This window comes from Apteryx rowi, unplaced genomic scaffold (assembly GCF_003343035.1).
Source record: "Apteryx rowi isolate R43461 unplaced genomic scaffold, aptRow1 scaffold_236, whole genome shotgun sequence".
NCBI lineage: Eukaryota > Metazoa > Chordata > Aves > Apterygiformes > Apterygidae > Apteryx > Apteryx rowi.
Genome location: NW_020448708.1, coordinates 1094837 through 1110311, shown reverse-complemented (window position 1 = coordinate 1110311; position 15475 = coordinate 1094837). Strand labels below are relative to the sequence as shown.

General features: G+C 38.1%; 1 protein-coding gene across 1 annotated transcript in view; it reads right to left on the bottom strand.

Moving 5' to 3' along the window:
• Positions 1-12270: 12270 nt before the first annotated feature.
• Positions 12271-15475, bottom strand: part of SCG5 (secretogranin V) — a 35620-nt gene continuing 32415 nt past the window's right edge. Inside the window, exon 6 of the mRNA XM_026066019.1 lies at positions 12271-12883. Coding sequence (XP_025921804.1) covers positions 12788-12883 — 96 coding nt within the window. The 3' untranslated portion in view covers positions 12271-12787. The remainder of the gene's footprint in view (positions 12884-15475) is intronic.

Genomic DNA, 15475 nt, shown 5'->3' with positions numbered 1-15475 from the left:
AGGATCCTACTCTGAAAAATATGGCCTCCTGGTATGTTTGAAAAGCTTTCTTGTTTAGAATATAATGCATGTAGCTTCAGGTTGTGGGCTTGTGATGATCTCTGCACCTAGGAGCCATGGTCACACACCAGAATTCCCCTGTACTACGTGCTGCAGAAATAGAACAAAATATAGTCTCTGGCCCCCAAACGCCTACATATATAATACAATCCATATGTGACTATTTTTTAGAAGTGATTAAAAAAAACCTTGTTTTATTAGGGTGAAGTTTGACAGCTGGAAAAATATGATCTTTCATGCTAAATGAGGAAGTATCATTTGTCAACCGAATCTTTTATAATACTTTTCACAGTATTTTTGATGCATCTTATGTATTTGATGGCTATAGAATAATATAACAAGAAAATGAGAGCCATAAAATACCCATGAAAAATTCCTCTGCCCACATGCATTTGCTTTTCTTTTTCTTCTGTGGAAAGGCTGTCTTACGAATCTGTAGCTGTAAGGAAAGGAGGTGTTTGCTGACATGCTTTGCTTTCAGGATAGTTCTGGAGAAACATGATACAAGAAGTGACTCAGCTAAGCAAACTGAGTTTGTGTGGGTGTAAGAAGCCCTTACAGTCTAAAGTCATAGCTGGGTGTTATGAAAGGAGTCATCGAAGGAGCTTGACATATTTTTCACTCCAGTGATATGACAGCTATGAAATACAGTTTCCAGTTATGCTGCAAAACAGAAAGACTCCTTTCCCTCTTCTTACTACATCCCACATGCAGACAGTAACATTTTAGACAGATTACATAACACTATTAAGATATGTATAGATATATACAGTTCCATCAAAATAGGCTCTTCACTCTTTTCTTGCTATAATGAAAAGCAATTTGTTGTTGGGAACCACCTGTAACTTGGGATGTTACCGTTTCTCAGCAATGTAAAAGAGAAGGGGCTCTGCATGGCAGTTTGGGAGCTTTTGTGCAGCACCCACAGTGTGTGCGATGTTAGCGTCCTGATTCAGGTAGGCAGATGGAATTCAAGAGACTTGGGCCTTTTTCCTGACTTTGCCACTTGCTGCTTGTAGCAAAAGAATAAAGGCGTAATAAAGGAAGGAGCACTATCTAAGTATGTAAGAAGGTTGGAAAGGCTTTTGTGTTGGTTCAGGGTTCGGGGGTTTTTTTCCATTGCCCTCTTTAAAATTCAAATCTTATCTGTTCTTTCTGTTTTTCCTGGCAATATCTAGGTAAAAATGGAATACCAGATTTAAAAAAAAAAAAAAAAATTTGCAGGAATGAAGGAGCTGAACCTCTTTTTTGGCTGAGATGAAACCTTATGTAGAATATGTAGAAGTTCTGCATTTTATATTTGAAATCCAGTGTAGCAAAAATGGCTACTATATTATGGGAAGGAAAGAGCTCTTAAACAATTGTGCTCCTTTAGTGTCCACTCTCCACTTCTCTAAGTTAATACTAATGCAACAGTTCCTGAAAAGGTAGGTAGAAAGAAACAGAACTCTTGCTCATTCCCATTTTTTTGTTTAGATCTTTCTCTGCTGAGGACAAGACCTGTGCAGGAGGCACAAATAACCCCCCGTCCCTTTTTCCTTTTTTAACTTGAACTAATTTTCTCATGACTCCATTTCCCCACCTATAAAACTGCAATAGGGAACAGAGTTTTCAAAGGAGCCAGAATCATTTTGGCTTAAATCCTTAAAGCTGGTTAGGTACCAAACTTCCAGTGAAATAAGCAGTTAGCAACAGGAGGTAGAATTTAAAATAATCTGGCAAGATTTTTTTTTTTTAACTTTCACCTTTGTTTTTGTGTCTGCGTAGGAGTCTGAATGCATCCATTTTTAAATGTCTAAAAGCTTTTAATAGGGAAGAAGGCCTTTTAACTTCATAATTCTCTGCTATAAAAAAATCATATTTCCAGTGAATAAGCCAAGTTTTCACTGTTATGGACAAAAAAACATCTAAAGGCAGACAAAGAAGTGTTTTAACCAGTTGTGATTATCTAAAACAATTGTTAAAGATAAGGTTCCAGTTCAGCAGTCTTTGTTGATCTGAATAGCATTTTAACTATACATATAAATGCAAACATACAGCTAAGTGCCTTGATAAGAAAGGTGGACTTCTGTGCATTCTGAACTTCTTTGCTAAACTCTAGTTTCGGACCCCAGCCCTGCAGGGACTTGCCAGATGCTTGACTTTATTTTCAGTGGGACTATTCGGAGTGTATGAAATGAAGTGCACACAAAAATCTGAGAGTCCCGAGTCAGGCGAGCCTTTCTAGAAGACCCCAAACCAATTTTTATGTATGTCTTTCCCTGTTAAAGGGTCCTCTAGTTGATGTGCATATTAGGATTCTAAACCTTACAAAGCTACAGAATTAAAAGTGTAATATAATAATAATAAAATACAAAAATAAAAGTCTACTTTTTATCTGTATGGTTACCAAAAATTTCCTCTTTCAAAAATTGCCAAAAAAAAAATTACTTCTGGGAAACTACACAAGCAAGCCTAGGGCCAAATCTCTTGTCTTGATATTTCCAACTGTTCTGGTTTGCTTCTTCTGTTTCCTTGTCAAAAGTATCCTGTTTAGCCTGTTTGGCCAAGGGCAGTAGGATATTTATTCATTGATCTTTCCCTTTCTTACAGTATCTTGAATTCTAATTAGCATTTTCAAGTTCTTGTATGTTATTCCCCAAATATAACTACAACAGACATTGTTTTTCCCTTTTTGTAGAGCTGTTCAGAGTCATGGAAGAGCTGTAAAGATCTGAAAGATCTTACTTTCTGCAATTAACCACACTGCCTATTAATTCTTTATCAACTGCTTTCATTTGCAGTTTTTTGGGTTTTTTTAAATGAGTAACATGCAATTCAAAGTGCCTGGAAAAGCATAAAATCACGTGGTGTTAAGAGAGATTCTGTAAATAGGTCAGGAGCTATCCTCTAGGTGTTTATAATGAATCAGGCACCAAATACTTTGAGCTTTTGGATGCACTTTTAAAAGTCTAAGAGTATAAACACTTTTCTCACCCTCCCCAGGAAGTCTTAATGTACTAAAGACGTAAGTAAAGAAGCTAAATTGCAAGTGACCAAATCAATCACACTTCAGATCAGACTGTGGCAGGGTTTTTTGGTTCTGAACCAGATGGAACTAGACTCTGTGAAGGAGGTATTATTATTTCTTGACATGGTTTCAAAATGAACTTATGAATTCATAGTAAAAAATACATATTTTTCCATTGACAAATATAATAAAACATCTAGAGGAAGGAATCCTTGGGAGCTGGCATCACCAAAAGCCATCAGACACATTTAAAAAAGAAACAATGCACACAAAAAACCCCTCTCATACCTATTTCTTGTTCTTCTGATCTAACCAAAGAGAAAACAGAAGCGAACAGGAATATTTTCCTGTGTTGTAAGGCAGAGAAGAAATCCTTCTTTTAAATATCATAAATTCTTGGGTTCAGAGTTTGACTTCTTTTGGCTAAGCCTTTTCTGTAAGCTGTGCTTACGTGAAGATGGCTATCTTGATGTAAAATCCTACCAGAGACAAGGTACAATTGTTTTTACCTTTATGTAATTAGTGAGACAAATCCAGGGCGAGGGCATAGGCTATCTGGAGGTAGAAAGCACATTTTTATCCAGTGGAGATGGAACAATTTGTTCAGAAGGCTCTTGCAAATTACGGAGGTGATGACTACTACAATCAAGAGTAAGAAATACTTCTTCATTGATAGTGAAAAATCATCACAGCGAAGTGCTATGACTTTGTTGCTAATTCAGAGAAGTATTTTGAAAGACAAAATACTTTCGTGTTTTAACATGTCTGATCAAAATGCTTGTTTTATCTAGGATCCAGATCCCTCTTGCTTTGAGAACACTACCACCAGCTTCTGTAAAAGCTTGAAAACCTCCTCAGTATTTGGCTCTGAATATTTTACTAGGGAGAATGACCCCTCAAATCACCTTGCAAGGCATTTTTCCAGCTGCGGTGGGGGAAAGTTTAAGTCTTAGCCTCTATGTTGTGAATGCTTATAACAAGGCATGTCTCTTGCTATAAGGAGTTGTCTTGCTAACATCATGAACACAGCTCCTTAGCATCACTGGAGCCCTTGGCCAATAAGCCCTTACGTGAGAATGTTTGCAAGATCAAATTTGTCACTGAAGTGCTAATAGTGAATAAGGAAGTCGGTTTTTAAATGCTTCCTTTTCAACAGATGCAAAATGATCAAAAGGATACTTTTAAAGTAAGTAGAATAAAGAATGCATAGTCAACTAAAAGGACTCTTGCTAATTCCCAGTTTTTGTTCTTACAGTTATTTGGGTAGCAGCTAAACATATCTCACTTTCCTGCAAAAATAATACTTTAGAAATAAGTGAAAGAAGCCTGATATTGTTTCAGGCATCAGAAAGAAAAAAATTGTGGCTCCTGCCTCCTCGCTCACAGGGCTAGCCTTGGACAAGTTTCTTACAGAAACCCAAAGGAGCTGGGTGCTATGGTGCTGACCTCCCTTCTGCAGGGCTGGATCCCAGCCTGGAAGCCACAGACTCACCTTAGACTGAGCTGAGAGTTGCCACGCACAATTTGCAACAGTGACTTCTAGTTTGCAGAGCAAGTAGCTACTTTAGCTAGCTAACTGGAAACACCAGAAATGGCTGGTTTGAGTCACTTCTGTCTCAGGAGCGTGGGTGTCTAACTTTGGGTTGAAGGAGACACTGCTCTTCAATTCAGGATTCAAAACCTGGGCCCTTTTCCTGAAGTTAACCAACTAGGCTGCTCTGAGAGCAAAATGTAGCAAGGGTCACTCCTCTCCTTTAAAATGAGGGTAGAGTAGCAATGGAGAGTGCCATCCATTCCCTTGCTTTACAACCGCCTACTTGCTGGAGGCATAGCCACTTCCATGCCTGCCTCTCTCTGGAGGAGTTTGAACTTGTATCTCCTACGCTTCCGTGGAGCGCCTGAGCTCACGCAGGTGCCTGTTTGGAGGGGCAGACTGCCTGTGCTGTCCCTGCTGAGGCTGTTCAGCAATTCAGAAGGCAATTAAATAAAGGCAGGGAGCAAAAACAAGCCATGTAATGTGGAGGAGGAGGGGAGGGTGTTTGGGTTCTTTTGTCCCTACTCTACTACTTTTGTATTTTTTTTTTTCCCCCTCCAGTGTCTGGCTAGCTACAGTCCTTGGAGGACGTGCTAGAACCCAGGTGTTGCCCTGTCCTTCCTCATGTTCACTCTGCCATACTAACCGCTAGATAACAAATTCATGTTCATTCTTGATCCCCTTCTCTGGCCCTGTTAGATCTTTGATTCTTTTGCCACAGCTCTTCCAGACACATTTTTTTTTTATTTAAACTGTCTGCTTCTGCTGTGGTGGTTTGTGCAATGCCTGGTCCTGCAGGGATGTGTGAAGTGGGTCCTTACCAGGTTGGTTCCTGCAGGCAATATAGGCAAGGGATTGCCAAGTTGTGGATTCAGGCTGGGTTTAGGACTGAGATAGGTGTTGAGCTATGCAGGTTCACTGAGTTTCAACCAGTCCTGGGCATGCACAGAGGTAGAAGTTTAGGTGCCTGAGGAACTTACTGACAAAAAAGCATAGTTGTGTATGGACTTTAACTGCCAAAGGAGTCAGAGAAGGGGGGACAGGATTTGCGGATCACTCACTTGGCCTTTGGTATTTGCATTATACACAAGTCCCACTGTGGGCAATTAAGCCTTTTGTGGATCTGGCCCTCAACCTGTCTTCACCTATCTGTCAATTGGAAATACTTTCCAGTTTTGTAAAAACTCCAGTCTGAGAACCTCTAGACAGACAACATAGATGCAAAGTATTTTTAACAAGCAGCTGATATTTTAGGGGCAGTCTGCGAAGGACTTATCTTCAAGTTGGTGGACAATTCCTGTCATTGTGAGGGGTCATGTGTTGCTGCTGAGAACATAAAAATGGTGGGAAATAGGCAGTGTTAGTAAGCCACAGGAATTAGAAAATAGCCTCAACTACTAGAGCAGAAAAGAATTCGTGTGTTCTAAATTGAAAAAAATATATCTTATTTTTATATCTTATTTTTACACATTGCCTGCATGTTGGATAACTTGCACTCATATAAACACTTGAAAACAAGTTCTTCGATAACTCATAACTCCAGACTGACAGCCATCACAAAAGCTTCAACAAAGCTGGGAAAATGTGGGCAGAGGGAAGAAGCTCTAAGGGATCAGAAGCTGGGTTGAGCAGGAATTCCAGGGCAAACTTCTATTTTTAATTCTGCACACACATGTTCCCATGTATGCATATAACCCCCACGGCAGCTGAGTCATAGGGTTGTTGGGGAATTTAACCAGTAATCCACCGACTATGCATAAAATATGATAATGATACTTATCTGTTATAAGAATGACTTTCTGAGAACTTGCTTAAATCAGCTATGACTACTTTTTAATTGACAAATATTGTATGCAGCAATAAAAATAAGTTTCTTAGTTCAATTGCAGTAGCACAACTTCAAGGCTCATAAATCTTACAGCCATTGTACTACCCTTTGGCGTCACTGGAAGTTTTGCAATTGACTTAGTCACTGGTTGCAGCATTCTTAACACACAGGGAAAAAACAGAGAGAAAGTAAAAACTAACCAATGCAGAACTATTAGTGCTGTTTTGGATGACCTGACTTTTTCTCTTTTGGGTATATTTTGGCCATTTGGAAATTCAAAATGCCACAATGATGTTTTTTTATTTTTATTTTTATTTTTTTCCAAATGTAGAAAAGTGCAGAAAGGATTCTGCCCACGAAGAAGCAGGATCACATTTCCCTGCGTCCTGTAAGGGCTGTGCCACTAGAATTTCAGCCACGTATAGAGGACTTTCGGGCAATAGAATGAAGATAGTGAACTGAAGAAGTGCTAGTGTATTTTGTTTCTCAGAATAAAGAATTAAAACAGGCTAAGACTGAATTCAACATCAAAACTGTATATCCCTCTCTGACATCTAACTCTTAGATATTCAGATGTCCAGAGCTAAAYGAAAAAAAATCTATCCGTAATGGAGATCTTTGGCAATTCCTCCCAAAAAGTCACATTGTTATATGTTGATTAGGTTCAGAATGAAGATCTGGAATAAAAGCAGACAGCATTTATACATTTAAAATTGGGGCTTACTGCTCTGTAAATGAATGAAACCTGCTAGGGAAGGAGGGAGACATTATTTATCTACTTTCTCCTTTGCCTCACTGAGCTTACAATGAAATTTAACCACTGACTCCCACTACTGTTTTTCTTGGAGAGGGAAGTAGGAAGAAGAAACATTGTAATTAAATGTAAAAGACACCCATACATTGTCATAAGAGCTCAATTCCACATGTTTTGGTAATAGGAATTATTTTTCAAGGGTTAAGCAAAAAGTAAGAAGAGGTGATTCAGGTCTACCTAATCTTTGAAGTTTGAAGCCATCCTCAATTCCTACCATCTCTGATCCCTTCCCCCACCTCCACCACAAACACAAAAAGTAGACTTTGTTAGTCAAACAAGATTTTAAAAACTCTTTCAGTTCCAGTTGCTAATGCTGCTGCCATGACATTCACAATCATTTAAGATTTGTTATGATGCCATGTGTTGCACACATGGCTAGCAGCTATTCTGACCATCAAGATTCATGTAATCGCTGCAAAGCAGTTAGCATCATAAAAAGGCAAACATGAGCAGTTACTACACACTTCCTTCTCACGGCGAATTAGGACGACGAACTGGAATTCAACCCCATTCTTCACCTAATGGCAGAAGCCTTGAGTGCAGTAGACCCGGACTGTGTATGTACCTGGGAAATGATTCCCTTAACCCTTTCATGAGCTCATGTAGAAATAAGTCCGTTTGGAAACCTTGGCTTAGGACTTCAGTCCTGTGCCAGTCAGCCATGCTTGTGGCTCATGGGGCCCTTCACGATGGTAATTCCACCTTCTTCTTTTACCTTTCTTATTAGTTTTTATTTACTTTGCAGCAAAGTAGGTCATTGTCAGTGGCTGCGGACTTTAGGGAGCTTTTTGTCTTCACACGTGGTTGGAAATGGTCTTTGGCCCTGGGAACATATTTATTCACTCACGTTGTAAGGGTGAATCAGCTGCATCAAGCTGTGGCCATCACTGACTTCAGTAGCTGTTGCAGAATGTCCTGTCGTTGCATTTTAAAGGAATGGCTTACCTTTTATGGGAAGCAGTGAGACAGTACTTATTTAAGATTAGGGAAGGTAATTCCATTGCTTAAATAAAACTGAATTTGTCTTTTTAAATGTATATGCATGCATGCATCAAAGGATTTGATATCATTTTAAGTGTATGTATATGCACACATGTGGCATTGGATTTGATACTGTGTTTGGGGTTTTTTTTCTTTCTTTTCTTTAAGGCATATCTGTTTCCCTTCCTATTTCTATCAAGCACGGTGAATATACAATTGAATCTAATTGTCAGCCCCACTAGCCAGAAACCTTGGATTCAGGGATCTGAAAACTGGAGGTATTGTCCTCTGATTCACTGACAGTACTGGTAGCTTCTGACTTGGGAGCTTAGATCCTGCTACACTGCAGTAGCTAATAAAGCAGTGAACACACTCATCCCCATTAGGGCCATGTGAAAGTGTACTTTCCCTGCACATCTTACATTTTTGTTTGGTTGTGGCAGCATCTCCTGCATCTGGCCACCTTCCCTTTCTCCTTCCAAGCAGTTCATAAATCTGAATCTGTGAGTTTGACAGAGCAGTTATCTTTGAATTCTTTATCCTAATGATCCAGAAATACCAGAGCCCTAATTTCAGTTCTTACAACCATGTGAATAAGAAGTACTTGCATAAAAGTTAATCATAGCACCAGTGTTACAGCATTACAAATGCAATAAGAGTTGGTCTAGTGAGCTTACAAGCAAAAATGGCCAGAAGATGCCAAGTTTGTTTTGGGTTACTGTTGCTATGGGCTTTTTTTTTCCCCCCCAACAAATTTAGATGTTTCAAAGATTTGTTTTTGTACGGCATGAAAATGAAAACAAAACCTTTTCAACATTTTCACACAGCTACTGGTTAGAGGCCTGATTTGAGGGCATGGATTCAAATCTCTTCATAGTCAAAAAAAAAAAAAAAAGAAAAAAAAAAGAGTGCTTTCTTCATCCCCAACTCCTGGTATTTGGAGAAAAAAAGGGGCTTAGATATTGCATCAGACTCCCAAAACTTACTTGATTGTCTCTCCATCTTTCTGTCTGTGCCTTCCCTCAGTTTAACAGGTGAAGATATGCCTTAGCAAAAAGCTTCATTTTTACAAAGTAAGATTCAGGTCAGCTTTATTTACAGTCCTCTAAGTAAGTGACATCGTTAAGTGACCCTCAGGACATCACATTCCCAGGAATTAGTTCCAAGTTTCTTTGGTTTGCTCCTAAGTTGCTGAATTGATAAGATTATTAACATGGTTTTGTTAGGTGATTGCAAATGTGCCAATAAAAAGCGTATCACTTTTTCCCCTCTTAAATAATTCACTGAGCATTTTTATATTACTTTCTTCTGTGGGTTTATAGCTTTATATTCTTTACTGCTGAATTTATTAAAAGAAGACATCTTAAAAATGTATATCCATATATATGTGTGTGTGTATGTATATACACACATACACCCCCAGAGTAAGTATAGTATCATTAATGAAATACTTTAATCTGCTCAATAATGCTTTATTTTTTTTACTAGCATCATAAATACTTCTTTACCAGACAAAAATAATGTTGCATGGTAATACACTTTACTTTGTATAGCTTCTTTCAAGCAAATTGTATCTCAAAAACTTTAGAGGTAATTAACACACTTGCAGTTTGTAAAATACCTAAAAATGCTCTGATTGCCAGGTAATGAAAATTCTAAACAAGCAATATAGGAGCTACTTAATTCACAAGTATCATAAATGCAAAGGGATGATGATACCCGTGATATCTGGCCAGCTATTTGCCTCATTGTAACTATCATTTTGGTGGCGTGAGCTCTTATGGAGGGGGATATATGTGGTATCTTTACTCGTTGATTCTGAAAGACCAGCACTATGGTGATTCTTCATATAAAAACTACATCTAAATGTTTGAACATGTTTGGACTGTTGTGGGCATGGGGGAGGGGGGCCTTTAAGCTTGTTTTTGTTTTTTAATGAAAACTGCACTAACAATCCCAGTTAGAAAGGCAGCTCTACCCTGGAACTGAAATTAGCATCATTAATCCCTTTATCATGGTATAAGAGCTATATTTTTGTTGCAATTTCACACTTATGCTGTTGAGTTTTCCTGGTGAAACACTAACTCTGCTGAACGGCACGAGCAGATTGCTGCTTGCTGCTACGCATTCTATTTCTGTTAGCAGGCAGCTCCCATAAGGCACGTCGTCATGTCGTGCAGTGTAAAGGGTTTCATTTTGTTTGCTGTTTGTATTTAAAGACAAAAATTTCTAAATTGTACAGTTTTTCTTTCACCTGCTCTGTGCAGTCTATCGCAGCTCAATGGGCAGCTCCTCGGGCCACGCTAGGAGGGGGCTCGTTGTACTTGCTGGTCAGCCCCCAGTGCCGAGTAGCACATCGCTGCTCAAGGTAACTAAGCTGAGATGCCTCAAGGAATCAGACATGGGATTCCTGATACTGTTAAGCAAATCATGCCTCCCCACCGCTCCCTCTTGAAGCTGTGCAATTACCACATACACACAACCTTTTACTGTGTGCTGGCCCCTAGTAAGAGCTTGAAAAATGAGTCACCTTCTCGGTTGTTGTTTTTCATCTAGGAAATGATTAAAGTGGATTTTACTGTAGCTAATAAAATAAGGCCAGCGTGTGGCTCAAGTTACTAAGTAGATAAGACAGTTGAGTATCTGAAGAAATACTAGTTTCTTAGGAATGGAAATCTAGCCCTAGACTGACAGCAACAGTGTCTGGCTGTGGGCCTGGGCAGGAGGCTTTTGCTCACCCTGGGCCACTGGGTGTCGATGGGGAGTCCGACTGCAAAACCTTGCTGCAGAGCCCTTTCTGCTTTGGAGGCAGCCTTTACCACGATGATAAGGATTAGTCATTTATGCACTCTCCTGCTCTCAAGACCTGAACGAAGAATAAGCAGGAACACAGATTAAAGAGTAAGTGTAAGAAGCAAAGAAAACAAGTTCAGGCACATCAACAGCTGGGTTACCCCCGTACTGCAGTTAAGGCGCTGGAAGTCAAAGGAGCTCAGCATTTCACATTTCACGTCACATGCAATTATAAATCTCTCTGCATTACATACTTTTTTGAGTAATTTTCTCTTCTAGCATGTTTTACAAGAAAACAGGAACTATGATGAAAGACATTATAATTTAGCCTAGAATGTTACAGAACTTTGCATCTACACATAAATAATTTGAGAGAGGAACGACTCTGTGAATACACAATTTATTATGAATTATTCACTGAGTGCTAGGATAGGAAAAGCAAATGCCAGACACAGTCAGATTTATGATGTTCTGTTAACTTTAACCTAATGTGGAGAGGAACTTCAGTTTCTATTAGTTTCCTATGTATTTTATGTAAGGGGTCATTGTTATTGTGCTGGGTCTTTTTGTAAGACCAATGCAGGAAAGTATAGCATTTTTTTAAAGAGATTTGAAGTTCTAGCTTTGAACTTCATAATAAACTTATGTTATTTTCCATAATCCCAATGTCATTTGTGCACATGGCTTGTTTAGTTTGTACTATTCCAGATGCATCCTGAAAATAAAAAAATTTTATATTTTATGTTTTCAGCGCACCTTTAGGAAAGGGAGAACTCAGTTTGCTGCAATGTAAAGTTCTTCAGCTCCTTGGGGAAGAAGGCTGTTTAAGCTTCCTGGAGCAGTTTCAAGGGTGGCGATGGCCACCAATGTTGTTAGAGTATCGTAGCTTTTCAGAAGACCATCAGCCGGCTGATCCTGCATTTGGATTCAGTGTATGTTGATACAGTTTTATTAACACAGACAAATGTCTCCATCTTCACCTATAATATTCCAAGGAAACATAATTTAAGCACTTCATAATGTGCAAATGCTACTGATACTCAGACTAAAAAAACAAAGTGGGGATTAATTTCTAAAAGTACCATTGATAAGGAAGTAAGATATGCAAGTGTTCAGGAAAAGCGTGGACATGGAAAAATTAAAACTAACAGAAAAATATTCCAGTGGATAAACTCAAAAGCAGTTCTTTAATTTTTAAATTTGCACTGCAATAGTTGAGACAGATTAGCCTATGAAATATTTTGGAAAATGTCGCTTTTCAAACCTTGTAGATTGCTTAAATGTTTATTAAAATAGACCAAAAGCCAAAATTCTCTGGGTAAAATAAATACTTTGTCTTTGCTAAGTAACAATATTTGTGAACAAAACATAAAACTATAATTTTCATGTGTCAAACATAGTAAAATTTAAGATTAAATGTTGGAGTCAGACTGGGCTTTTTTTTTTTACATCTCCCTATTTACAAGCTGCTCATTAAGACTGTTTACCTCACGTTAGCTATTAAAATGACTAATATTTTTAAAGTTTGCTCCATGACTAAAATAAAAACAACAGAACTGTTCTTTTACCATAACTTAACAAAAAGCGGAACCATATTTTCGTTATCTAGGAGAACATACTGTTATAAATACAGCTGTTTTTCATCTACAATTATATAAATAATAAACATGCTGCCATTCACAAGGATTTTAATAGATGATTATATATAAGCAATATTACGATCTAGCAGAAGATGGCATGAGTTTTCATCATTCATTTTTATTGTACTTATTCAGGACCCTTGTCTTCATCTGAAAAATGTGGAACAGACTTCTTTGCTACAACATTATCCAGTCGCTGTCCTTGCAGATACGGGTTCACACTCTGGAAAAGGTAAAAAATAAATAAATAAATTGTGTGTGTGTGTGTGTGTGTGTGTGTATAAAATATATATATATTTATATGTGTGTATATGTGTATATATATATATGCATGCATGTGTACACAAACACACACATATATTCAGGGAGATCTATAGATGGTAACTAGAAATAGTGGATATATATTTCTTATCTGTCAAATATTTATGGACTGAAAATAAGAAATTGCTCCCAGGGAGTAAATCTAAAAGTCAGTCAATGCTTTGTTTTCCAATAAGTTTTTGGTGCAAGAATTTAATCCATACCACTAAAATGAATAACTGCTACCTACCCCACAGCAGGGACAAGTAAAGGAGGACTGTCCAGCATATAGGACAGGCTGACTTAAACACTGGCTTTTTGCTCCACTTCCCCTTTCCTCAGTTCAGCAGCGAAGCAGCAGATCTCTAAGCAGATTCTCTAATTCTTGCAGCAACTTGTTATAAATGGACAGGTAAGCTGCAGTTTAAATCACTAGTCTCTGGTGGATCTTATACTGGGGATAAATGAGATACTGCGACACCAGTTTTCACCAAAGTCTCTTCTTCAGCCCATCTCCTCACCAGTAAACCCCTCCTCGCTGCCTTTCTTGACGCTGAGATAAAAACTCTTCTGGCACAGAAACATAGCCAAGCAAGATTATGGCATAGGAATGGCTCTCACCATTGCCAGAACAAGGGAATGCTGAAAAGAAGATCCCTGGAGAGGGTTTAATTTCACTTTGCGCCATGTAAGCAGCACAACATGAGACTGAAGATGAACAGATCCTGTCCTAAACCTGTTTGGAGATGATGGTAATGTAGAAAGCCTCTGCTTGAATTTTATCTCTACCAATGAAATGAAATGTATTAATTGTATTTGCACCTATCAGGCAGATTAATGGAGCTTTAAAATTAACTTAAATACCATTTATACCCACTTTCAGGTCTCTTAAGTGTCAGTGTAAATAGAATTCAAATACTTTCTTTCTAGTTCATGGATACGGATAGAAATTGTAGTGTGTTGGGTTTTGATGCCAATAAAAATTATTTGCCTCTCTAAGGACAAACTCTGGAGGATGTGCGTTTTCCAGTATCTTCTGATTCTTGTCAGGCTRACTATATCATAGAAATTACTTTTCTTGAAGTATTCTATGCTTATTTCACCAAAACTTGGAGTTCAGAAGTAGGCATAAAAGCCTAAAAACATGGGTTAAAGTATTTATTTTGAAATATCCCAAGTATTTGTCAAATCTCTGGAAAAGAGATTTGGGATTTGTCTTTATGTGAGTTTAAGACTTTGGGTTTTTTTCATATTTGTTGAAGTTATCATTAATACTTAATCATAGTGTAGAGCTGTCCTCCTTGCTTTGCTGTATTGTTTACTGATTGCTTTGCCTGCTACAAGTGAAAACAAAAGAAAATGTTAAGAGCCAGAAATGAATGTGGAAAATCCTTGAAAATAACACTAACACTAATTTGATGCTTAAAATTAGGGTGTGTTAAAAATAAGACACATGTAAATGATTTATTTATGCTTGTTTAAAGAAGTTCTGTTTAATGTTAATTTAGTGAAATTCAGCTGTTACATAAACTTCTAGGAATTATTTGAAGATTCTTAGGAAGATTAATTGGTCTTTTTCTGGAATGGTACTTGCTTGCTACTTTTTGAAATAAAGTAGAACAGAATGAGAAAACATAAAAAGTTTGAACCCTTCTCTTTACTGACAAAAGAGAACAAAATATAATGCAAATTTTTTGGCTAATTTAAATCCTATACAGCTGTGCTGAATTCAGAGTAATGTTGTTCACAAGTACCTTTGTGCGCAACTCCAAAGCTCACAGCAATGCGACTCAGCTATGATAGAAGAACGCCTGTTATGCTCACGATCTGCTTAGCTTTGGGATAGGACACTGGTCATGTATAGAAATTGAAAACAGGCAGAACCACTTCAGTTGAATAAGAGGTCACTGTGGGCCTCCTTGTCTTCCACAGTAAAAGTTGCAAAAAATTAACACGGTAGCAAATGATAAATATACACCTCCACCTTTTATAGAGTGCATGTATATGTTTAGTACAAATATGTGTGTGTTCTTATGTGTGTTTATATACATACATATACACAGAATAAGAAGTTTTGCAGAACTGACTAGTGCCTCCATGATTGTTGCGCTATAGCACTGTACAGACACAACGGTTCCCCTGCATGGACAACGCAGTTCTCCAAAGGCAACTTGCTGCTAACGTAAAACTGGAAAGCCGTGATTCAAAAGAGCAATCTTGCTGCCAGATGCTGTCCTCAGTAGGAAGCTGGTTTGTGTGGGAGGGCATGGACCACAGAGGGTGGTAGGAGAGTATCACATGGACTTTTTGAGATCTAGGAAATTACAATCTGCTGCTGACGTCTCGAGGTTAGCCTTTTTGCTGATGAAGTGAGAACTGTGAATTGCTCATTACTGTATTAATAATCACTACAGTATTACTCTCAAAACAGTATTTTAAATAATGAATTTACCCTTAAATGACATGCCTCTGCTAAGAAAATAAATCTGTTGCAAGGATGGGGGATCCACCTCAC